This window comes from Sinocyclocheilus rhinocerous, unplaced genomic scaffold, assembly GCF_001515625.1.
Source record: "Sinocyclocheilus rhinocerous isolate Xijiao unplaced genomic scaffold, SAMN03320098_v1.1 scaffold759, whole genome shotgun sequence".
NCBI lineage: Eukaryota > Metazoa > Chordata > Actinopteri > Cypriniformes > Cyprinidae > Sinocyclocheilus > Sinocyclocheilus rhinocerous.
Genome location: NW_015665010.1, coordinates 11,075 through 37,027, shown reverse-complemented (window position 1 = coordinate 37,027; position 25,953 = coordinate 11,075). Strand labels below are relative to the sequence as shown.

General features: G+C 43.3%; 2 protein-coding genes across 2 annotated transcripts in view; both read left to right on the top strand.

Moving 5' to 3' along the window:
* The first annotated feature begins 3,862 nt into the window (after positions 1-3,862).
* Positions 3,863-12,659, top strand: atp5if1a (ATP synthase inhibitory factor subunit 1a). The gene is made up of 3 exons (XM_016541860.1): positions 3,863-4,004; positions 12,096-12,208; positions 12,333-12,659. The coding sequence occupies exons 1-3, from the start codon at positions 3,933-3,935 to the stop codon at positions 12,472-12,474; spliced, it is 327 nt and encodes a 108-aa protein (XP_016397346.1). The 5' UTR covers positions 3,863-3,932; the 3' UTR covers positions 12,475-12,659.
* Positions 12,660-15,140: 2,481 nt separating this feature from the next.
* hnrnpr (heterogeneous nuclear ribonucleoprotein R) overlaps positions 15,141-25,953 on the top strand; it is an 18,532-nt gene continuing 7,719 nt past the window's right edge. Inside the window, exons 1-5 of the mRNA XM_016541864.1 lie at positions 15,141-15,348; positions 21,531-21,688; positions 21,836-21,954; positions 22,871-22,978; positions 25,127-25,240. Coding sequence (XP_016397350.1) covers positions 21,535-21,688; positions 21,836-21,954; positions 22,871-22,978; positions 25,127-25,240 — 495 coding nt within the window. The 5' untranslated portion in view covers positions 15,141-15,348; positions 21,531-21,534. The remainder of the gene's footprint in view (positions 15,349-21,530; positions 21,689-21,835; positions 21,955-22,870; positions 22,979-25,126; positions 25,241-25,953) is intronic.

Here is a 25,953-nt window from a genome sequence, read left to right as displayed (position 1 = left end):
CATAGAAACTGCTCAGAACACCCTAGAAACAATATAGTAACAACCAACAATACTCTAGACAACTGCATAGCAACCACTCAGAACACCCTAGTGACTGCATAGCGACTTCTCAGAGCAACTTAGCAACTGCATAGCAACTACTCAGAACACCCTAGCAACCACACAGCAACTGCTCAGAACACCCTAGCAACAACATAACCACCAAAACCACTCTTTTAACACCTTAGCAACTGCAAAGCAACTATTCAGGACACCGTAGCAACAACATAAACACCAAAACACCCTAGCAACCACCAGAACACCCTAGAAACAACATAGCAACAACCAACAATACTCTAGACAACTGCATAGCAACCACTCAGAACACCTTAGCAACTACTCAGGACACCCTAGCAACAACATAACCACCAAAAACACCCTAGTAACCACCAGATCACCCTCGCAACTGCATAGCAACATCCTGGACAAACTCCATTTACAGCAGAGCTGCCCAGTCCTGTTCCTGGAGCTTTCCAGCCCTGCTCTGTAATGATCCAGTGCTGCTGGAGATCTTAATGAGCTGGCTAAACTGTGTTGTGGAGCTGAACTCTGCAGGACGCTAGACCTCCAGGAACAACTGACACTTTGCATTATTTGTTCCACTCTAGTTCATCATTAATTTGTTGATTTATTACCATCTGAATACTCTCTCTCTCTCCTCAGGTGTGTTTGTGAAAGTGTGTGGAACTGTCCTCTCCAGCCATTATCACCATGGCAACATAAAGCACCCAGCCTCTTCTCTGCAGCTCGGTTACTATGGTAACATGATGGGCCTCAGGAGCATCGAATGGCTCAAGAGCGCTCAGCTGATTTCATCTGATCATTCCTCCACCAGCTCATCATGTGTGAGTGTGTGTGTGTGTGTGTGTGAGAGAGAGAGAGAGGTCAGTAGGTCAGGATGGTCTCGACTGTCAGACCCCAGAGAAACATGTCATTTCTAAGATGTTACTCTTTTATAACTCTCTAGAGTCTTAACTTTATTCTCAGTTGTGTTTCATGTAAGTATGGACTCAGATGTTTCTCCTCAGACTCCTCTGGAGGAATAAAACAGACTCAAAGGAGTCAGTGAGAGTGGAGAGCCGAAGAATGAATGTAGAGCAGCTCAGATCATCTGATGAGAGATGAGTTCATATCGAGACCGTGCAATCAAAAGATCTCAATATGAACTCACTCACGTTCTCGACCAATCTGAGCACAGTTTGAGACATTGTTGAGATCAGTTTCCTTTCAGTAAATGCTCATTTTGAGGTTCTTTGTTTGAGTTCTGATCAGAGTTTCCCCAGCTGATGCTGCACTAGTTCATCCCCATCATGTCTGCATGCAACACGCTTTTATGTGCAGACTGATGTTGGACTGCAGAATGACCTCACCTTGTCACTGGTTGCCAGGAAACCGTTTCCATTGGCAACAGCAGAAGTGGAACAGAGAAGAAAGAGAGAACATATTATTCAAGGACAGCGAACCACCGGAAGTCCATATATAGAGACGCCGGATGCTCTCAGAGTTCAGCTGTGCATTACACGGTTCCTGTTATTCACAGCTCGGAAGCTTTTGCGCAGGTTATGCTTCACGAAGTGTGTCATAATCAAAGCATTCTTCACGTCTGTGATGTTTGAGTGGTGATAGTTCATGATGTGCACTGCTGACTGGAAGCTTTGAGACTATAAAGGGATAGATCAGCCACAAATGAAAACCCTGTCCTGGTTTACTCCCCCTCAGGATCCAGTGTTTGTCTGCTGTGATGCTGGAAACACTGCCCTCTCCTGACCATTGTTTTCTGAGGATGATGAGAAAGTACATACTCTATATGTTACCAGAGCTTTATCATGGACTGTATGCACCTAAGCACTACATTCCTGACGTTAACATTCAGTTTTACATTTATACACCGCAAACAAAGAGTTTCTTCCTCTGTGTTTTTGTCTTGTTTTCTAATTCAAATATTTAAACATCATTAAATCAATAACAATAAGTCTTGTTTTCTGAAAAAGTTTCAAAATTAAGTCAATATCTGCAGAAAAATAATCTTGTTTTCCTAATGAGTTACGTTTGTGTGGCAGATTATTTTCTTTTTCTTGTTTTAAACATTAATTCTCTTAATTTTGATACATTTTTCAGAAAACAAGACTTAATATCTTAAGTCATCTTGCTTCTTAAATAAATATATCTTTATTAAAAAAAAAGTTTAGTTATTTGAACTAGAAAACAAGACAAAAATACTGAGTGAGAAGATCATTTTTGCAGATGCCGCTACACTAAAAATTATTTTTAATAAAATATAGTTTATTATTTAAACTATTTCTATTTCTATTAAATTTCAGTAATAATTACAGTGTTTGTCAATAGATTTTCAAATAAAAAGTAAGATGTGAAGCATCACAAACTAGTTATTTGAACTAGAAAACAAGACAAAAATACTGAGTGAGAAGATCATTTTTGCAGATGCCGCTACACTGTAAAAATTATTTTTCGAAGTCGTAAATAAAACAAAGATTATTTGTATCCTATTTTCTACTACTTTTTAAAATTAACATTTAATTCGATGTGTCACTTGCTGTTTCTTTGGGGGGTGTAGGAAACTATTTCTATTACTATTAAATTTCAGTAATAACTACAGTGTATGTCAATAGATTTTCAAATAAAAGGTAAGATGTGAAGCATCACAAAAGTCAAGGGATTGTTGGCCAAAAAGCATCACTTTTGCCACTCTGACCCACTATTTTAATTGATCCTGCGTGTGTTTAGCATTAATTCAGTCTCTCTGTTCTCTCTGAACACAAAGCCATTTTTGAAAACGTTGATTAGTTTGCATGAGAACTAGTTTTGACTTCTGACAGCATGATTTATACTGAGTGATGCTACCATAAAACATCCAGAACAGAGACCAGCTGAACGAGTTTTTCTTCTGAGCACAAAAGAAGACATTTTGAAGAATGTTGGGAAAGAAACAGTTGCTGGTTGCCGCCATTATATGAAAAAAATAAAAATACTATACTAATACTAATAATACTGGGGAGCAAACTGTTCATACAGGCTTGGAACAACATGATGGAGAGTAAATGATGACAGAATCCTCATTTTTGGGTGAACTACTTTAATCTTTAACGTTCTTAATAATGTTACACTATTTAATATATGTATTTATATAAGGTTATATCACTTATTTATACATCATTCATGAAACTTTTTTTTTTTTCCTGAAACATTTTAGTTGGACGTTCATCTAAAGTTTTTAAATGTATCTATTTGTTTCAGAGAATATTCAAATGTAACGTTCCTATAATATCTGCAAAATGATACAAATGGAATGTTCCGTTAACGTTCACATAACCAATAAAAACGTTTTCAAAGCATTAAGAAACTGGATGTTTTGAACATTCAGAAATAACGTTTAGCAAAATGTTCTTAGAACATATTTTTTTGTTTGTTGGGTTAATAATCATTAGTTTCTGCCGTGTTTCTGAGCCGGAGTCTATTGTAATGAGCTTTACAAAACAGGCCGACAGACTGCATTAATCCTGAAGGTCAGGACAGAATAAATCAATCAAACACAGCTAAAACAGATTTGCTAGAAACAAGTTTTTAATATAGCCACTGCTAATTCATATGATACTGTATATACTCATATAACAATTACAAACAACTTTTTTGTGCTGTCGTTACAGAGAAATGTGCCTAAACATATATTTGTGAAAGAAAATCATAGTTTTACTAAATAACATTCCAATATGACTGCATGACTGCTGCGCATGCGCGGTTCGGCTGGTCTCCGGCCGCCAGGCGGCGCTGTTGCTGTTCTTTGATCCGGTTCGCTCTCTGCTCGTTTATTTCCGTGTTCCGATCTGCACAAGGGCAAAGTCTTCCGCGCGATAGTGTTGTGGTTTGTTCCAGTCATGGCTCGACTGCTGCTCAGAGGAGCTTTGAGAGGATATTTCACCTCGCCGCTCCGGATGGGATCCGATCAGGTAACTTACTGAAGGCTCGTGAAGTTCAGAAGTGTTGCGAGCAGCTTCTCAGCATCTACCTTCTGTGTTCGAGAAACACTCGTGCCTGTTTGAAACAACAGCAATAGTGCATAAATGACTAAATATATATATATATATATATTGAGTGGAATATTCTAAGGTTGCAACAACTAATCGATCAAATCGACGATAAAACGATTCGACAACGCATTTGAGGATCGATTAATTGCAGCAGCAGTGATTGAGGCATAAACGTGTCTGAAAACCAGAGCTGGCAGATTACTTGAACACTGTAATCCGTTTCTGATTCAAAATTACATGACACAAAATGTAGTTAGTAAAGTAATCCGCGTTACATTACACATTTTCGGTGATGTAATCAGATTACTTTTGATCTAACTCGTTTATCACATTGATTTAAATAGGATAATCTTGTACCATATTGATATAAAATGCAAATAAAAAGAAAATGTCTTGTTAATAACATAATATTTTCATAATAACATTACATTATGTTAAGGTTTCTCAAACTGTGGGGTTTGTGATTTTAATGAAAATATAATAATTAAATCATTTTAAAATAAACAATAAAAAAATGTAGTAATTTGTTTACCTGCAGTGAACATGCAAATGTGTTACTTAATTATTACACGTTCAGTAAATCCTGAAGTCATTATATGATTTATTCAGTGTATTAAAGGGATAGTTCACCCAAAATGAAATGTGATGTTTATTTGCTTACCCCCCTAAGATGTAGGTGACTTTGTTTCTTCAGTAGAACACATATGATGATTTTTAACTTTAACCGTTGCAGTCTATCAGTCGTATAATGCATGGCAATGGTAACAAAATCTATGAGAGTAAAAAAAACATGCACAGACAAATCCAAATTAAACCCTGCGGCTCGTGACGACACATTGATGTCCTAAGACACGAAACGATCAGTTTGTGCCAGAAACCGAACAGTATTCATATAATTTTTTACCTCTAATACACCACTATGTCCAGCTGTCTTTGGTCGCGCACGGCATCCGGTGCGTGAGGTGTGTACGCGCTCTGGCGTAGTTTACGCAAGCGCCGGAAGTGATCTCTCACGCGTATACGTCACTCATTGTTTACACAGTCATTGTAGGTACGACGGCTAATCAAAATGGTACTTACTTGCGCTTATCCGGATTGTTCAAACCGACTTAAAACTAAAAGATGACTTTCTCTCGTGCGAACTCATTCGGGAGTGGTGACTTTCCACGTATTCCCAACTTCTGAGCCTGCTCGCCTGAAGTTATGGTTGATTGCTCTTCGGCTGGATATCAACACACCCATTAAAGTAAACTACGCCAGAGCGCGTACACAACTCACGCACCGGATGCCGTGCGCGCGCTCAAAGACAGTTGGACATAGTGGTGAATTCAAGGTAAAAAATGATATAAATACTGTTCGGTTTCCGGCACAAACCGATCGTTTCGTGTCTTAGGACATCAATGTGTCGTCACGAGCCGCAGGGTTTAATTTGGATTTGTCTGTGCATGTTTTTTTTACACTCATAGATGTTGTAACCATTGCCATGCATTATACGACTGATAGACTGCAACGGCTGGAGTTAAAAATCTTCTTTTGTGTTTTACTGAAGAAACAAAGTCACCTACATCTTAGGGGGGTAAGCAAATAAACATCACATTTTCATTCTTGGGTGAACTATCCCTTACTGATAGACTGCAACGGCTGGAGTTAAAAATCATCATATGTGTTCTACTGAAGAAACAAAGTCACCTACATCTTGGATGCCCCGGGGGTAAGCAGATAAACATCACATTTCATTTTGGGTGAACTATCCCTTTAATGTGTTGAGAAAAACACTCTCAATGTTGAGAAAACACTTCTTAAAATTAAAATGATTTCTGTAAATCCAGTGCTCAAATGCTGTGTGGCCTAATTATAGTCACCTGACTCGTTACTGGTCTTTGCATGAATGTCCACAAAACTGAACACTTTCTGAGTGTATATAAGCGGAGCAAGGATTTTTTTTATGACTTTTTATGACTTTTTGTGTTTTGTGTTTTCCGATAATGAACTTTAAACGATATTTTGCTGAGTTTTTTGCGCTGGTTTAGGCCTGTTATGGATAAATATAACACTAAAACCACCATCAGGTGGCGCTAAATCCCTGTCTTAATGAGTGATTTATTAAATCATTCATTCAAACGATTCGTTCAAATCGTTCAGAACCGAAGCGAGCCACTGTCTTTATGAATGGATCATTGAATGATTGCTTCATGATTAATCAGATTAACAGATTCGTTCAGGAACGAAACGGCAGACGCACAAATGTTCTGCTTCGGCTTCGTTTGGAACTAATATAACAATATTGTTTCTACAATGTAACTCACTCGATGAGAACTTCTTGTTTGTTGAACTGTTACTGTTGTGTAAAATCAATCGTGATTGCGATCACGCTCATACACTGATATTCTGGAAAGCACTCTGATATTAATTAACTACATCATATCAATGCTTTTGGACACTCAAGAGGTGTTTTTGTTTGTTTCTCGCAAAATCAGTGACATACTCGATAATGTCAGCTCGCATATCGTTAAAACAACAATTACGATATTATCGTAGACGATAAATATCGCACACCCCTAGAAGTAAATGTTTTCTTTTTTTCCCTTCAATTAATATAGTATAAATGTAATATGTTCAGATGAGAATGTGTTCCTCCTACCAGTTAACTTATGGTCTGTGCTTTTCTTTTTCTTTATAATTTTTAATTTAGTGATTTTAATTAACATTTTCTAATTGGTAGCCGCCTGTTTACATTCTAACCCCTTTTTTTGCACAACACGTAATGTTTAATTGCACACAACCTACATGTGTTTGTTCTGATTGCCTTCAAGTCACACATTGTTTGGAGGAAACACCGGGAAGAATGTGGAATAACACTTTTTTTTTTCTCGTTTGTGCGATTAATCGGAAAAATAAACGACGGATTAATTGTTTTTCAAAAGAATTGGTCGTTGAAGCTTTAAAATATTCCTCTAACAGAGTCAGTGTGATTATAGCATGTGTTTACAACGGTCTCAACTGAACACGTTTTCAGTTTTCATCCGATTAATCGGAGCAGCGCTCACCAGATTAATCGGAGCAGCGCTCACCAGATTAATCGGAGCAGCGCTCACCAGATTAATCGGAGCAGCGCTCACCAGATTAATCGGAGCAGCGCTCACCAGATTAATCGGAGCAGCGCTCACCAGATTAATCGGAGCAGCGCTCACCAGATTAATCGGAGCAGCGCTCACCAGATTAATCGGAGCAGCGCTCACCAGATTAACCGAAGCAGCGCTCACCAGATTAATCGAAGCAGCGCTCACCAGATTAATCGAAGCAGCGCTCACCAGATTAATCGAAGCAGCGCTCACCAGATTAATCGAAGCAGCGCTCACCAGATTAATCGGAGCAGCGCTCACCAGATTAATCGGAGCAGCGCTCACCAGATTAATCGGAGCAGCGCTCACCAGATTAATCGGAGCAGCGCTCACCAGATTAATCGGAGCAGCGCTCACCAGATTAATCGGAGCAGCGCTCACCAGATTAATCGGAGCAGCGCTCACCAGATTAATCGGAGCAGCGCTCACCAGATTAATCGGAGCAGCGCTCACCAGATTAATCGAAGCAGCGCTCACCAGATTAATCGAAGCAGCGCTCACCAGATTAATCGAAGCAGCGCTCACCAGATTAATCGAAGCAGCGCTCACCAGATTAATCGAAGCAGCGCTCACCAGATTAATCGAAGCAGCGCTCACCAGATTAATCGAAGCAGCGCTCACCAGATTAATCGAAGCAGCGCTCACCAGATTAATCGAAGCAGCGCTCACCAGATTAATCGAAGCAGCGCTCACCAGATTAATCGAAGCAGCGCTCACCAGATTAATCGAAGCAGCGCTCACCAGATTAATCGAAGCAGCGCTCACCAGATTAATCGAAGCAGCGCTCACCAGATTAATCGAAGCAGCGCTCACCAGATTAATCGAAGCAGCGCTCACCAGATTAATCGAAGCAGCGCTCACCAGATTAATCGAAGCAGCGCTCACCAGATTAATCGAAGCAGCGCTCACCAGATTAATCGAAGCAGCGCTCACCAGATTAATCGAAGCAGCGCTCACCAGATTAATCGAAGCAGCGCTCACCAGATTAATCGAAGCAGCGCTCACCAGATTAATCGAAGCAGCGCTCACCAGATTAATCGAAGCAGCGCTCACCAGATTAATCGAAGCAGCGCTCACCAGATTAATCGAAGCAGCGCTCACCAGATTAATCGAAGCAGCGCTCACCAGATTAATCGAAGCAGCGCTCACCAGATTAATCGAAGCAGCGCTCACCAGATTAATCGAAGCAGCGCTCACCAGATTAATCGAAGCAGCGCTCACCAGATTAATCGAAGCAGCGCTCACCAGATTAATCGAAGCAGCGCTCACCAGATTAATCGAAGCAGCGCTCACCAGATTAATCGAAGCAGCGCTCACCAGATTAATCGAAGCAGCGCTCACCAGATTAATCGAAGCAGCGCTCACCAGATTAATCGAAGCAGCGCTCACCAGATTAATCGAAGCAGCGCTCACCAGATTAATCGAAGCAGCGCTCACCAGATTAATCGAAGCAGCGCTCACCAGATTAATCGAAGCAGCGCTCACCAGATTAATCGAAGCAGCGCTCACCAGATTAATCGAAGCAGCGCTCACCAGATTAATCGAAGCAGCGCTCACCAGATTAATCGAAGCAGCGCTCACCAGATTAATCGAAGCAGCGCTCACCAGATTAATCGAAGCAGCGCTCACCAGATTAATCGAAGCAGCGCTCACCAGATTAATCGAAGCAGCGCTCACCAGATTAATCGAAGCAGCGCTCACCAGATTAATCGAAGCAGCGCTCACCAGATTAATCGAAGCAGCGCTCACCAGATTAATCGAAGCAGCGCTCACCAGATTAATCGAAGCAGCGCTCACCAGATTAATCGAAGCAGCGCTCACCAGATTAATCGAAGCAGCGCTCACCAGATTAATCGAAGCAGCGCTCACCAGATTAATCGAAGCAGCGCTCACCAGATTAATCGAAGCAGCGCTCACCAGATTAATCGAAGCAGCGCTCACCAGATTAATCGAAGCAGCGCTCACCAGATTAATCGAAGCAGCGCTCACCAGATTAATCGAAGCAGCGCTCACCAGATTAATCGAAGCAGCGCTCACCAGATTAATCGAAGCAGCGCTCACCAGATTAATCGAAGCAGCGCTCACCAGATTAATCGAAGCAGCGCTCACCAGATTAATCGAAGCAGCGCTCACCAGATTAATCGAAGCAGCGCTCACCAGATTAATCGAAGCAGCGCTCACCAGATTAATCGAAGCAGCGCTCACCAGATTAATCGAAGCAGCGCTCACCAGATTAATCGAAGCAGCGCTCACCAGATTAATCGAAGCAGCGCTCACCAGATTAATCGAAGCAGCGCTCACCAGATTAATCGAAGCAGCGCTCACCAGATTAATCGAAGCAGCGCTCACCAGATTAATCGAAGCAGCGCTCACCAGATTAATCGAAGCAGCGCTCACCAGATTAATCGAAGCAGCGCTCACCAGATTAATCGAAGCAGCGCTCACCAGATTAATCGAAGCAGCGCTCACCAGATTAATCGAAGCAGCGCTCACCAGATTAATCGAAGCAGCGCTCACCAGATTAATCGAAGCAGCGCTCACCAGATTAATCGAAGCAGCGCTCACCAGATTAATCGAAGCAGCGCTCACCAGATTAATCGAAGCAGCGCTCACCAGATTAATCGAAGCAGCGCTCACCAGATTAATCGAAGCAGCGCTCACCAGATTAATCGAAGCAGCGCTCACCAGATTAATCGAAGCAGCGCTCACCAGATTAATCGAAGCAGCGCTCACCAGATTAATCGAAGCAGCGCTCACCAGATTAATCGAAGCAGCGCTCACCAGATTAATCGAAGCAGCGCTCACCAGATTAATCGAAGCAGCGCTCACCAGATTAATCGAAGCAGCGCTCACCAGATTAATCGAAGCAGCGCTCACCAGATTAATCGAAGCAGCGCTCACCAGATTAATCGAAGCAGCGCTCACCAGATTAATCGAAGCAGCGCTCACCAGATTAATCGAAGCAGCGCTCACCAGATTAATCGAAGCAGCGCTCACCAGATTAATCGAAGCAGCGCTCACCAGATTAATCGAAGCAGCGCTCACCAGATTAATCGAAGCAGCGCTCACCAGATTAATCGAAGCAGCGCTCACCAGATTAATCGAAGCAGCGCTCACCAGATTAATCGAAGCAGCGCTCACCAGATTAATCGAAGCAGCGCTCACCAGATTAATCGAAGCAGCGCTCACCAGATTAATCGAAGCAGCGCTCACCAGATTAATCGAAGCAGCGCTCACCAGATTAATCGAAGCAGCGCTCACCAGATTAATCGAAGCAGCGCTCACCAGATTAATCGAAGCAGCGCTCACCAGATTAATCGAAGCAGCGCTCACCAGATTAATCGAAGCAGCGCTCACCAGATTAATCGAAGCAGCGCTCACCAGATTAATCGAAGCAGCGCTCACCAGATTAATCGAAGCAGCGCTCACCAGATTAATCGAAGCAGCGCTCACCAGATTAATCGAAGCAGCGCTCACCAGATTAATCGAAGCAGCGCTCACCAGATTAATCGAAGCAGCGCTCACCAGATTAATCGAAGCAGCGCTCACCAGATTAATCGAAGCAGCGCTCACCAGATTAATCGAAGCAGCGCTCACCAGATTAATCGAAGCAGCGCTCACCAGATTAATCGAAGCAGCGCTCACCAGATTAATCGAAGCAGCGCTCACCAGATTAATCGAAGCAGCGCTCACCAGATTAATCGAAGCAGCGCTCACCAGATTAATCGAAGCAGCGCTCACCAGATTAATCGAAGCAGCGCTCACCAGATTAATCGAAGCAGCGCTCACCAGATTAATCGAAGCAGCGCTCACCAGATTAATCGAAGCAGCGCTCACCAGATTAATCGAAGCAGCGCTCACCAGATTAATCGAAGCAGCGCTCACCAGATTAATCGAAGCAGCGCTCACCAGATTAATCGAAGCAGCGCTCACCAGATTAATCGAAGCAGCGCTCACCAGATTAATCGAAGCAGCGCTCACCAGATTAATCGAAGCAGCGCTCACCAGATTAATCGAAGCAGCGCTCACCAGATTAATCGAAGCAGCGCTCACCAGATTAATCGAAGCAGCGCTCACCAGATTAATCGAAGCAGCGCTCACCAGATTAATCGAAGCAGCGCTCACCAGATTAATCGAAGCAGCGCTCACCAGATTAATCGAAGCAGCGCTCACCAGATTAATCGAAGTCTCGTTTGTGGGATTAATCGGAAAAATAAACGACGGATTAATTGCGTTTTGGTCGTTGAAGCCGTTGAAGCTTTAAAATATTCCTCTAACAGAGTCAGTGTGATTATAGCATGTGTTTACAACTGAACACGTTGAACACGTTTTCAGTTTTCATCCGATTAATCGGAGCAGTGCTCACCAGATTAATCGGAGCAGCGCTCACCAGATTAATCGGAGCAGCGCTCACCAGATTAATCGAAGCAGCGCTCACCAGATTAATCGAAGCAGCGCTCACCAGATTAATCGAAGCAGCGCTCACCAGATTAATCGAAGCAGCGCTCACCAGATTAATCGAAGCAGCGCTCACCAGATTAATCGAAGCAGCGCTCACCAGATTAATCGAAGCAGCGCTCACCAGATTAATCGAAGCAGCGCTCACCAGATTAATCGAAGCAGCGCTCACCAGATTAATCGAAGCAGCGCTCACCAGATTAATCGAAGCAGCGCTCACCAGATTAATCGAAGCAGCGCTCACCAGATTAATCGAAGCAGCGCTCACCAGATTAATCGAAGCAGCGTCACCAGACTAATCGAAGCCGCGCTCACCAGATTAATCGAAGCAGCGCTCACCAGATTAATCGAAGCAGCGCTCACCAGATTAATCGAAGCAGTACTCACCAGATTAATCGATTATCACACCGTACCGTCTGTGTGTCTGCAGCTGGGTGAGCTGGGCGGAGGAGCGGGGAAAGGCGGAGGAGCGGGCGGCTCGGTGAGGGAAGCCGGAGGAGCCTTTGGGAAGAAGGAGGCCGCGGAGGAGGAGCGCTACTTCAAGTGAGTTTCAGTCTTGTCTTTTACATCATATTATCTGTGGATTCGAAGAGATCGCCTAACACGAGCAAGTCAAATCAAGCAGGTGAAAACTCGTGTCAGAACTAATGATAAAGCGCTTCCACAGGCAGAAGGAGAAGGAGCAGCTGGCGGCTCTGAAGAAACATCATGAAGAAGAGATCGACCATCATAAGAAGGAGATCGAGCGTCTGCAGAGAGAGATCGACAGACACAAGGGCAAGATCCGGAAGCTCAAGCACGACGACTGAAGCTCCACCATCATCATCATCATCATCACGTCTTGTGCCTGAGACCGTGTCTCTCTCTCTGTAACCGCTGTCATTCGCATGATTCCATACTTCAGGAATAAACCAATGTTGAATAAACCGTTTGAAATGGTTTAAATCTGTTGCTGGTATGAAAAATAAAGCATTCTGAGTTTATCTGAAGCACAGACCTTTGATTCATTCATGCCGCATACAGTAGTTTTGTGATGTTTATGGTGTTTTGGAGTCATGCATGTTTGAAACAATGACAGGATTTTCATATCTGGGTGAAATATGCTCATTATAGAATGTTTAACTGTCTTTTAACTGATTTTCTTAAATTGACTTTCTTAAATGCAAAACATAAAAAAAATTGTTACTTGGATAAAACGACTTCCAGTTAGTTTCTCTTTTTAATTTAGTTTATCTTAACTTTCTCTAGTAAAATAAACTTAAACTGAAATTAAAGCTGCAAGCAGCGTTGAAAGGGCCCTCGCACCCCAGTGGCCTTAGCAAAACAGTGAACGGAGAGCCGTGTGCATTTAAAGTGCTAAATATAAGAGGAATATGCCAAAGTCATTTATATGTGCCAAAATCCCTGTTGCCAGTAGGTGGCGCTATGGCTATAACTGAATATTGGCATGTAAATGTCTTCAGGACAGGACTTTTATCAAATGTGAAGTTAGGTGCAGATTTGACATTGCATGCCTGAGTTACAGCAACTTCCTGTTTCTTTGTATTAATAGCATACTTTAGCACTTAGCTAAGTGTTGCTAGCATGTTGCTAGCCTATTTAGCACTTGCTGACACTTTTTAATATGCTCCTAAGAGTCCATAACAGTGTTAAACATGTCACTTCCTGTTGCCAGCAGCTGGTGCTATGGCTATAACGTGTGAAGTTTGGTGCAGATCGGACATTGTTTGCCTGAGTTACAGCAACTTCCTGTTTCGTGGCGGAACATCGAACTTTGTAAGGCCGCCAGGGACACGCCCTTCGATGAAAACTCAAGATCTTCGCAATTTAGCATCGCAAAGGCCTTATGATGGCCCTCACCAAATTTGAAGATGATCCGATTAAAACTGTAGGAGGAGTTCGTTAAAGTACGAGGCCTGAAAATGGCAAAAACGGCACAAAATTTGCAGAAACAAAACAACGCAAACTCTCACTTCACTCCAAGAGACTTTTTTTGTAGGTATTGGGGCATTACATGAATGTACTGAATTTCGTACACGTACGGGAAATGTAGTGGGAGGGGTGCTTCGTTGAAACTTTATAGGTGGCGCTATCGAGCCATTTGGCCACGTCCAATTCTGAAACCCCTATCAGATGTACATTTTCGCCAGTTCTGACCAAGCGGCAACCTCCCGCTCTCTCTCGTGAAGCCAACACGGAAGTGACTTAAACTGTAATTCGTCAACTGGCCGCTAGAGGCTGGCTGCAAAAGGGAGTCAATCCCATAGACTCCCCATGTTAAAATGCCCAACTTTACAGCAGAAAAAAACATGTTTACAGCCTGGTTCAGAAAATGATTTTGGTCTATATAGCTAATTTTGCCCTTCATGACAACTGTGAGGGGGGTGAATTTTTTTATAACTCATCTGTTTACATTATATTAAGCCTTAAAGTTCTGCATAATTAAGGGCGTGGCCACTTGAGTGACAGGTGGATTGCCGCTGCTGTCACCGCCGTCGAGCTAGGTGGGCGGGGCTTCAGCAACCTGCTCCCGCCTCTTTGCCCATTTTCGATTATCCGGGAGTGACGTCACGGACACTACGTCCATGTTTTTATACAGTCTATGGTTCTGACGCGTGTGCAAAGTTTCATGAGTTTTCGAGCATGTTTAGGCCCTCAAAAATGCAATTCATTTTGGAGAAGAAGAAGAAACAGAGCAATTCCAAGAGGGTCCTCGCCATAGACATGTATAAGTAGATGCCTCATTAGCAATTGTTTCTATGTGCCATATTGGAACATATTGACGTAAGCCATCCGCCATATTGGAAGGTCAATTTGACGTCATTCACCATAATAATCAATGAATATTGGAAGAAGCCACATTCCTTCCACATCTATGCTTCGGCCTCTCTCGCATTCTCACCTGTGAACAATGTTTGAGCAGTCTTTCTCTAATATTCCCTCCGAAGAGAAATAGATCAGTTCCCGTTCCTAATATTTGGACCCCTACGTTTTTCACACATAAAACTTTATAAGAAATGGAGTTTTCATTGACCAATTTATGTATAACTAGAGAGCATGATTGACCACAATATATGTTTTATTTTTAGACTTTTTATATCTAAACGTCATGTGGGAATCAAACATTGCTGTTGATATTAAGTCGTGTATTTATTTATTTTTATTTATTACACATTTTGCACAATTACATTGCAAGACAACTTCCAAAGGCAGACTTATGAACATACAAAGACGAGCAAGATTATAAAGTAATGGACTGCTGACAGCAGAATAAAGCAGCAAACATGTTCCGTTTTTCTACTTTGTTTTTAGAAGTTTTTGAAATTTTGAAAAAGTGACGCAAAACATAAAGTAATACAATTTAAATAATCCTTTAAAACATGAGATCTGAAAGTAAGCAGTGATTATTAATGATTTTTAAGATCCTCTCAACCGGAGACAGACCGCTCGTGCACGCGGAGCCCCCGCCCCGAACGTACGCGCTCCCGCGCAGCGTGCGTCGTGACGCAGCCGGTCCGCCGCGCGAGGAAGTGGCGCTGTTGTTTGAGCGACGGGACCGTCTCGCTCTGTCTCGTGGGTTCGTCTGAAGAGGTTTTACCGTGTTTCGGTGAGTTCCGCCGTTCATGCTCCAGGACTGAGCGCACTCCACAGCTCTCTCGTGCCGTCCGCTCAACATAACCGCGGTGAGTGCGCGCGGCTGCTGCGCTTTTGGCGGGTTTGTCTGGTTTGAATTGTGCCTGTCTGCTGTAGGCCGCGCGCGGCGCGGGAATCTCCCTCTGCCCGGTTTGGCGCTCTAACGGGTTTACTAAGTAAGCTGCGGGGGGTGTGACGGGTAACGGGTGTCTCATGTGAGCTAGAGATCACTAACGGCCCGTTACGAGCGCTAATGCATTCACATACAGGCGCGTTAGCATCGCGTGCTGCTAGCCTCATGCGTGAGGGGGGCGGATCACCGACACGAGTCTGTGTGTGTGTGTGTGTGTGTGTGTGTGTGAGAGAGAGAGAGAGAGAGAGAGAGTGTGTGTGTGAGAGAGAGAGAGAGAGAGAGAGAGTGTGTGTGTGAGAGAGAGAGAGAGAGAGAGAGAGTGTGTGTGTGAGAGAGAGAGAGAGAGAGAGAGAGTGTGTGTGTGAGAGAGAGAGAGAGAGAGAGAGAGTGTGTGTGTGAGAGAGAGAGAGAGAGAGAGAGAGTGTGTGTGTGAGAGAGAGAGAGAGAGAGAGAGAGTGTGTGTGTGAGAGAGAGAGAGAGAGAGAGAGAGTGTGTGTGTGAGAGAGAGAGAGAGAGAGAGAGAGTGTGTGTGTGAGAGAGAGAGAGAGAGAGAGAGAGTGTGTGTGTGAGAGAGAGAGAGAGAGAGAGAGAGTGTGTGTGTGAGAGAGAGAGAGAGAGAGAGAGAGTGTGTGTGTGAGAGAGAGAGAGAGAGAGAGAGAGTGTGTGTGTGAGAGAGAGAGAGAGAGAGAGAGAGTGTGTGTGTGAGAGAGAGAGAGAGAGAGAGAGAGTGTGTGTGTGAGAGAGAGAGAGAGAGAGAGAGAGTGTGTGTGTGAGAGAGAGAGAGAGAGAGAGAGAGTGTGTGTGTGAGAGAGAGAGAGAGAGAGAGAGAGTGTGTGTGTGAGAGAGAGAGAGAGAGAGAGAGAGTGTGTGTGTGAGAGAGAGAGAGAGAGAGAGAGAGTGTGTGTGTGAGAGAGAGAGAGAGAGAGAGAGAGTGTGTGTGTGAGAGAGAGAGAGAGAGAGAGAGAGTGTGTGTGTGAGAGAGAGAGAGAGAGAGAGAGAGTGTGTGTGTGAGAGAGAGAGAGAGAGAGAGAGAGTGTGTGTGTGAGAGAGAGAGAGAGAGAGAGAGAGTGTGTGTGTGAGAGAGAGAGAGAGAGAGAGAGAGTGTGTGTGTGAGAGAGAGAGAGAGAGAGAGAGAGTGTGTGTGTGAGAGAGAGAGAGAGAGAGAGAGAGTGTGTGTGTGAGAGAGAGAGAGAGAGAGAGAGAGTGTGTGTGTGAGAGAGAGAGAGAGAGAGAGAGAGTGTGTGTGTGAGAGAGAGAGAGAGAGAGAGAGAGTGTGTGTGTGAGAGAGAGAGAGAGAGAGAGAGAGTGTGTGTGTGAGAGAGAGAGAGAGAGAGAGAGAGTGTGTGTGTGAGAGAGAGAGAGAGAGAGAGAGAGTGTGTGTGTGAGAGAGAGAGAGAGAGAGAGAGAGTGTGTGTGTGAGAGAGAGAGAGAGAGAGAGAGAGTGTGTGTGTGAGAGAGAGAGAGAGAGAGAGAGAGTGTGTGTGTGAGAGAGAGAGAGAGAGAGAGAGAGTGTGTGTGTGAGAGAGAGAGAGAGAGAGAGAGAGTGTGTGTGTGAGAGAGAGAGAGAGAGAGAGAGAGTGTGTGTGTGAGAGAGAGAGAGAGAGAGAGAGAGTGTGTGTGTGAGAGAGAGAGAGAGAGAGAGAGAGTGTGTGTGTGAGAGAGAGAGAGAGAGAGAGAGAGTGTGTGTGTGAGAGAGAGAGAGAGAGAGAGAGAGTGTGTGTGTGAGAGAGAGAGAGAGAGAGAGAGAGTGTGTGTGTGAGAGAGAGAGAGAGAGAGAGAGAGTGTGTGTGTGAGAGAGAGAGAGAGAGAGAGAGAGTGTGTGTGTGAGAGAGAGAGAGAGAGAGAGAGAGTGTGTGTGTGAGAGAGAGAGAGAGAGAGAGAGAGTGTGTGTGTGAGAGAGAGAGAGAGAGAGAGAGAGTGTGTGTGTGAGAGAGAGAGAGAGAGAGAGAGAGTGTGTGTGTGAGAGAGAGAGAGAGAGAGAGAGAGTGTGTGTGTGAGAGAGAGAGAGAGAGAGAGAGAGTGTGTGTGTGAGAGAGAGAGAGAGAGAGAGAGAGTGTGTGTGTGAGAGAGAGAGAGAGAGAGAGAGAGTGTGTGTGTGAGAGAGAGAGAGAGAGAGAGAGAGTGTGTGTGTGAGAGAGAGAGAGAGAGAGAGAGAGTGTGTGTGTGAGAGAGAGAGAGAGAGAGAGAGAGTGTGTGTGTGAGAGAGAGAGAGAGAGAGAGAGAGTGTGTGTGTGAGAGAGAGAGAGAGAGAGAGAGAGTGTGTGTGTGAGAGAGAGAGAGAGAGAGAGAGAGTGTGTGTGTGAGAGAGAGAGAGAGAGAGAGAGAGTGTGTGTGTGAGAGAGAGAGAGAGAGAGAGAGAGTGTGTGTGTGAGAGAGAGAGAGAGAGAGAGAGAGTGTGTGTGTGAGAGAGAGAGAGAGAGAGAGAGAGTGTGTGTGTGAGAGAGAGAGAGAGAGAGAGAGAGTGTGTGTGTGAGAGAGAGAGAGAGAGAGAGAGAGTGTGTGTGTGAGAGAGAGAGAGAGAGAGAGAGAGTGTGTGTGTGAGAGAGAGAGAGAGAGAGAGAGAGTGTGTGTGTGAGAGAGAGAGAGAGAGAGAGAGAGTGTGTGTGTGAGAGAGAGAGAGAGAGAGAGAGAGTGTGTGTGTGAGAGAGAGAGAGAGAGAGAGAGAGTGTGTGTGTGAGAGAGAGAGAGAGAGAGAGAGAGTGTGTGTGTGAGAGAGAGAGAGAGAGAGAGAGAGTGTGTGTGTGAGAGAGAGAGAGAGAGAGAGAGAGTGTGTGTGTGAGAGAGAGAGAGAGAGAGAGAGAGTGTGTGTGTGAGAGAGAGAGAGAGAGAGAGAGAGTGTGTGTGTGAGAGAGAGAGAGAGAGAGAGAGAGTGTGTGTGTGAGAGAGAGAGAGAGAGAGAGAGAGTGTGTGTGTGAGAGAGAGAGAGAGAGAGAGAGAGTGTGTGTGTGAGAGAGAGAGAGAGAGAGAGAGAGTGTGTGTGTGAGAGAGAGAGAGAGAGAGAGAGAGTGTGTGTGTGAGAGAGAGAGAGAGAGAGAGAGAGTGTGTGTGTGAGAGAGAGAGAGAGAGAGAGAGAGTGTGTGTGTGAGAGAGAGAGAGAGAGAGAGAGAGTGTGTGTGTGAGAGAGAGAGAGAGAGAGAGAGAGTGTGTGTGTGAGAGAGAGAGAGAGAGAGAGAGAGTGTGTGTGTGAGAGAGAGAGAGAGAGAGAGAGAGTGTGTGTGTGAGAGAGAGAGAGAGAGAGAGAGAGTGTGTGTGTGAGAGAGAGAGAGAGAGAGAGAGAGTGTGTGTGTGAGAGAGAGAGAGAGAGAGAGAGAGTGTGTGTGTGAGAGAGAGAGAGAGAGAGAGAGAGTGTGTGTGTGAGAGAGAGAGAGAGAGAGAGAGAGTGTGTGTGTGAGAGAGAGAGAGAGAGAGAGAGAGTGTGTGTGTGAGAGAGAGAGAGAGAGAGAGAGAGTGTGTGTGTGAGAGAGAGAGAGAGAGAGAGAGAGTGTGTGTGTGAGAGAGAGAGAGAGAGAGAGAGAGTGTGTGTGTGAGAGAGAGAGAGAGAGAGAGAGAGTGTGTGTGTGAGAGAGAGAGAGAGAGAGAGAGAGTGTGTGTGTGAGAGAGAGAGAGAGAGAGAGAGAGTGTGTGTGTGAGAGAGAGAGAGAGAGAGAGAGAGTGTGTGTGTGAGAGAGAGAGAGAGAGAGAGAGAGTGTGTGTGTGAGAGAGAGAGAGAGAGAGAGAGAGTGTGTGTGTGAGAGAGAGAGAGAGAGAGAGAGAGTGTGTGTGTGAGAGAGAGAGAGAGAGAGAGAGAGTGTGTGTGTGAGAGAGAGAGAGAGAGAGAGAGAGTGTGTGTGTGAGAGAGAGAGAGAGAGAGAGAGAGTGTGTGTGTGAGAGAGAGAGAGAGAGAGAGAGAGTGTGTGTGTGAGAGAGAGAGAGAGAGAGAGAGAGTGTGTGTGTGAGAGAGAGAGAGAGAGAGAGAGAGTGTGTGTGTGAGAGAGAGAGAGAGAGAGAGAGAGTGTGTGTGTGAGAGAGAGAGAGAGAGAGAGAGAGTGTGTGTGTGAGAGAGAGAGAGAGAGAGAGAGAGTGTGTGTGTGAGAGAGAGAGAGAGAGAGAGAGAGTGTGTGTGTGAGAGAGAGAGAGAGAGAGAGAGAGTGTGTGTGTGAGAGAGAGAGAGAGAGAGAGAGAGTGTGTGTGTGAGAGAGAGAGAGAGAGAGAGAGAGTGTGTGTGTGAGAGAGAGAGAGAGAGAGAGAGAGTGTGTGTGTGAGAGAGAGAGAGAGAGAGAGAGAGTGTGTGTGTGAGAGAGAGAGAGAGAGAGAGAGAGTGTGTGTGTGAGAGAGAGAGAGAGAGAGAGAGAGTGTGTGTGTGAGAGAGAGAGAGAGAGAGAGAGAGTGTGTGTGTGAGAGAGAGAGAGAGAGAGAGAGAGTGTGTGTGTGAGAGAGAGAGAGAGAGAGAGAGAGTGTGTGTGTGAGAGAGAGAGAGAGAGAGAGAGAGTGTGTGTGTGAGAGAGAGAGAGAGAGAGAGAGAGTGTGTGTGTGAGAGAGAGAGAGAGAGAGAGAGAGTGTGTGTGTGAGAGAGAGAGAGAGAGAGAGAGAGTGTGTGTGTGAGAGAGAGAGAGAGAGAGAGAGAGTGTGTGTGTGAGAGAGAGAGAGAGAGAGAGAGAGTGTGTGTGTGAGAGAGAGAGAGAGAGAGAGAGAGTGTGTGTGTGAGAGAGAGAGAGAGAGAGAGCGAGTGTGTGTGTGTGTGTGTGAGAGAGAGACAGCGCGCGAGTGTGTGTGTGAGAGAGAGAGTGTGTGAGAGAGGGAGCGAGTGTGTGTGTGTGTGTGTGCTTAATCGGTGTGTGTGATGTTTCTCTGATCATGAGCTGATGTTTAATGGATACTAATCACAATATAAATTGGCTTTCGATCAGTATATAGATTGTGTACATAAAGAGTGTGTGTGTGTGCGTGTATATGTACATGTTACATTTATACATGCATACACACACACAAACATATATATATATATATATATATGTGTGTAATGTAAAATTACTTTATATATTAAAGTGTATAGTTATTTATATATTAATATTTTTGTTTAATGTGAATCTGCATATAATATTGTGTGTGTGTATATATATATATATATATACACACACACATATACGTGTTTATATTTATATATTAAAGTGTTTGAATATATATGTATATATAATATAAAATAAGAATTATATAAATTACAAAAATTAAAGTGGTTATGTATTTGTATAAAATTATATCAATGTATAATGTGAATATATATAAACACTATATAGAACATTGTCTACTCTATACTTATTTATAAATCGTTTACATTCTATATTAAAGTGTTTATGTATTTTAATTATATGTTCATATTATATATCTGTATACATAAAATCTAAATTTCTATAAAAATACAAATTATGAACACTTCAGTATGTATTAGAGTGCTAGATATATTTATATAATAATTTATAAAAGTGTTTGTATTTATATATTCATATGTAGTGAGCAGCAGGGCCCAGTTATAGCGGGGCCCCTCTCTGAACACAATAGTGGACTAAGCTCGTAGACGCCTCTTAAAGCCAGAAGAAGACCTCTGGTACCGAGGACAGGACTTCTCGTTGGTCCAAATGCAGTTTCTACCCTTCACTCAGCTAGAGACTGATTCCTAAGGCTTGGCCTGTGATGCCTTAAAAGTTCCTCAGGACCTCCGGACGCAGCAGCAGTGGGTCAAACAAACCTTAAACTGATGCAGACCACTACACACACATCTCACTTATTCAGAGAAATAAGTATTCTCAGTGACAGAGATGTGTAGTGCAGCATCTTATGTCTTATCTTCATGTTAAAGTAGTTGTTGGTTACTCTGGTCTGTCTTTTGTTATTAAAATGTATTTTAACACACTTGTGTCTTCCTTGTGTTGATGATACAGCAAGAGGTTCTACAGATTAGTCTCTCTTATCTGATGTTCTCCTCATAACCCGTGATCCTAAACTCATAACGTCAGCGGTGACTTGAGGACCCATCACTGCACTATTGGGCGAGACTAGTGTGTCTCCTTCTAGAGAAGCCTGGTTTGGTGTGATTGACGCTCATGTCTGCTGTCTGTGTGTCAGAGTAATGGCTGCTGAGGTGAATGGCAGCTCCGGTCTGCTCAAAGAAGAAGAGGAGCCCATGGATGTGACTGCCACACACTCGGAGAACTACCAGACGCTGCTGGACGCCGGTCTGCCGCAGAAGGTCGCCGAGAGCCTGGACAACATCTTCCAGACAGGTGAGACGGACCGTCTGGACCACATGAAACCAGAACTGAAGGAAGGTGTATTTGTGAACTGGACAGATTGGAGTGTCACTAATCTAGACTTGATGGATGAAGGAGGGTTTGGTGTTTGTTTCTAAATGTGTGTGTGTGTGTGTTCAGGGCTGGTGGCGTACGTGGATCTGGACGAGCGGGCGCTGGATGCGCTGCGGGAGTTTAATGAGGAGGGAGCGATGTCGGTGCTGCAGCAGTTCAAGGAGTCTGACCTCTCACACGTGCAGGTGACACAAACTCACTCAGACACACACACACACACACACACACAACTCTCTCACACACGCACACACACTCTCACACTCACTCACTCACTCACTCTCTCACACACGCACACACACTCTCACACTCACTCACTCACTCACTCTCTCACACACGCACACACACTCTCACACTCACTCACTCACTCACTCTCTCACACACGCACACACACTCTCACACTCACTCACTCACTCACTCTCTCACTCACACACACACACTCTCACACTCACTCACTCACTCACTCACTCTCACTCACTAACACACTCACTTACTCACTCTCACACACACACACAAACTCACTCAGACACTCACTCACACACTCACTCACTCACTCACTCACTCACTCACACACACTCACTCACTCACACACACACACACACTCTCACACACACATCATCCGTTGGCAGTCAGATCAGAAAGTCTTTGATCGGACTGAAATGGGTGTAGACCTGAAACAGTCTGATCAGTAGGATAAACAATTAAGCATGTGACTGCATTTCTTTTTCTTTATTTCTTACGAATGTGCATATGTTTATTTACATCTTTTGAGCTGAATATTTACTAAATATTTGGTTATTTTGACACATTCGTCAAGCTTTCCTTTTAGATATGTCATGGAGTTGAAAACAACGATTATAATCACAGTAACGGTGATGTTATAGCCGTGACTTTCTCCAGTTTGGCTGATGCAGTTTGGTTTGGAATACACAAATGCACATGAAAATGACAATGTGAATAAGATTGCAGAACTTCCAGAATTGATGAAAATGAGTGCATGTAAACATGCCTACTGAGGAAAACAGTTTATACTTCTGTGTTCCCCTCATTTGTTGTACATTCAGACCTGTTTGATGTCACGTCCTTTCCTCTGATTGGTTCCAGAATAAGAGCGCCTTCCTGTGCGGCGTGATGAAGACGTACCGGCAGCGGGAAAAGCAGGGCAATAAAGTGCAGGAGTCCACGAAAGGCCCTGATGAGGCCAAGATAAAGGTACTGCAGCTGTTTCGTGGCCACAAATAGAGCCGTGAATATACCTGTGCTTCTCAAGCTTTTTCACTCCATTGTCCACAGTAGTATTTAAAGCCTCTTTTTTTAAATATATTTAATATATGGACACTTCTGTGATCTGTACATTAGAAAAGTAATTAAAATCATATATATATATATATATATATTTTTTTTTTTTAGGATTCCAGATACTAATTCATGGAGTTTCTGAAATCTTAAATTTTGTTTTATTGTAAATCATTTTAAGTAGCGATGTTCCAAAAGATTTTCAGCCGAAATAGCAGTTTTCTGTTTATGATGTGTAATTAGTGGTTCTCTGATGGTGCATTTGGACTTTTAGTGACCTGTAAAAGACTTCAGTAAAACAGCTTGAGAGCAATAATGTCACGTAACATCAGGAGAGACTAGGGCTGGGCGATATAGCTAAAAAATATATATCAACGGTATACGTTTCATATCGTTCGGTATCAATAATTACTGACATTTTTTATAACCTTTTTTAAAACAGCAATGTAATTTTTTATTTATTTAACCACTGTATTTTTAATTTGCCCACTTTATTAAGACAAACAACAAATATATATATATTATTTTTTAACAGTCAAACACAAAATAAAATGTAAACAAATATCTCCTTTCTTATGTTTTATCTGCAGATTAAATAAGTCTGAAGGAAACTTTTGGCTTGTCTCGCGAGGCCACAGGAGGACGCAATGAGCAAAATAATGAAGCTGTCTATAAAAACGTGCATAACGTCTAAATTAACATATATATAACAATAGACTTGTGCCGGTATTCGGTAATGCGATATATCACGGTAATGAATATGCACGATATTGTTATCGTGGGCGCTTCTAAATACCGAGAATAATTAGTTATTACAAATTATTCAGAATTTTGAATGCATTTTAAGAATACTTTTCCCATAAACTGGTCAAAATGCACAACACCGCCGTATGCTGCATGAAAGATGCGTGCGCACTCTGACCTAAACAAGCACGGACGAGAAGCGCATGGCGGAACATGTAAGAGACGCTCTGGATGAAAGCGCACTTTCACTCTCTGACAGCAGATGGCGCTAAACTGCAGAAATAATAATAATAATAATAATAATAATAATAATAATAATAATAATAATAATAATAATAATAATAATAATTCATTTAAATGCAGCCGTTGCCCCGGAAACCCTGTAAACAAAGCAGCTGCACTACTTCCTGTTTCTGAATCGTGTTTAAATGATTTAAACAGCCATTCAGATTTGTGTATTTGCTATGATGTTCATCACAGCGCCAAATACTTAAATATTTAGACTTAATAGGCTATTTATTTTCAAACTTTTTTTAATTTTAATCTGGACTACAACATGCCCTAGATATTGTTTGAAAGTGTTCTGATTCTTTATTGTTCGGTCACACTTTACATTAGGACTTCATTAGTTAACATTAGTTAATTCATTAGTTAACAAACTGCCAATGAAAAATTCTTCTGAACATTCATTAATCTTAGGTAATTACAATATTTAATAACACGTTGTTAAAATCGAAAGTTGCAACTGTGTTATTTAATGAGCTAACATGAACTAAGACTTGTATTTTTTAAACAAAGATTAATAACTTCTGTAGCAAATGTAGCTATTGCTCATTGTGAATGTTAATGCATTAACTAAGGTTAACTAATGAGGTCTTATTGTAAAGTGATACCTATTGGTCTTTATAGTTCTTTTGCACTTTAATCTGTGTAAAACTTTTAACTTTATACATTTTTCTGTATTGCTTTATTGCATTTAAATGTTCAGTTATTTTTGTTATAAGAAAAAAGTTATATATTAATGTTTTTATTCACAATCTCCTCATCACAGGCAGGCACAGCACTCATTTCAGCATGTGTTCGTGTGTGCTGTCTGCGTCTCTCATAGCACGTGCCTATATCGTGCGCTATATCGAACATTTTTATATCGTTATCGATGAAGGTGTACCGTCGATAAATATCGATACCGTTTTATCGCCTAGGAGAGACACTCAGTGGCCATAGATTTCATAGTCCGCTAGAACAATGACTCTTCCTCTGCCTGTTTGAGCATCGCTGTTAGGCTGATCTTCATGCTGTGATGTACTGATTGTGTCTCAGGATCTGCTGGAGAGGACGGGATACACTCTAGACGTCACGACAGGCCAGAGGAAGTACGGCGGCCCTCCTCCAGAGGAAGTGTTTTCCGGCCCGCAGCCCGGCATCGGCACTGAGGTTTGCTGTCACACTCTCGCGGTTCTGTGAGCACCAGCGCTGAGCGACTGAGCTGACACCTGTGTGTGTGTGTGTGTGTGTGTGTGTCTGTCTGTGTGTGTCTGTCTGTGTGTGTATCTGTGTGTCTGTGTGTGTGTCTGTGTGCGTGTCTGTGTGTGTCTGTGTCTGTCTGTGTGTGTATCTGTGTGTCTGTGTGTGTCTGTCTGTGTGTGTGTGTGTATCTGTGTGTGTATCTGTGTGTGTGTGTGTTTGTGTGTGTGTGTTATTTTGTTGTGTTTAAGTCTACTATTACATGATATCAGAGGACGTTTAGTAGAATACATGCAGCTGACATTGTACTTTAAATGTCCCTGAAATGGACCAAACTGTGCGTAATAGTGTTCTTTTTCCAAAGCTGACATTGAAGGCTCAAAGTTTGCTTCCTGACCATGTGAAAGTTGCATAAAACAGCATTTTACCTTGGTAGTTCTCCCTAGTACTAGATTTTTATGTGGCAAGGATGGAACAATATTGCGCCCTTCACTTGCAGAACGCAAGCTTCTAGAGGGCACATACGTCTGAAGTAATGAATTTAGATAAAGGGGTGCAGAGCCAGTGGTGGTTTTGTAGGCAAACATTAATGCCTTGAATTTAATGCGAGCAGCTACTGGTAGCCAGTGCAAATTGATGAACAGAGGTGTGACGTGCATTCTTTTCGGCTCGTTAAAGACTAA

Bases quoted from the DNA above. Each gene is read 5' to 3' on its own strand.
- atp5if1a (XM_016541860.1), top strand. From the start codon at position 3,933: ATGGCTCGACTGCTGCTCAGAGGAGCTTTGAGAGGATATTTCACCTCG. The intron at 4,005-12,095 runs GTAACTTACTGA...GTGTGTCTGCAG, and splicing joins TCCGGATGGGATCCGATCAG to CTGGGTGAGCTGGGCGGAGG. The intron at 12,209-12,332 runs GTGAGTTTCAGT...GCGCTTCCACAG, and splicing joins GAGGAGGAGCGCTACTTCAA to GCAGAAGGAGAAGGAGCAGC.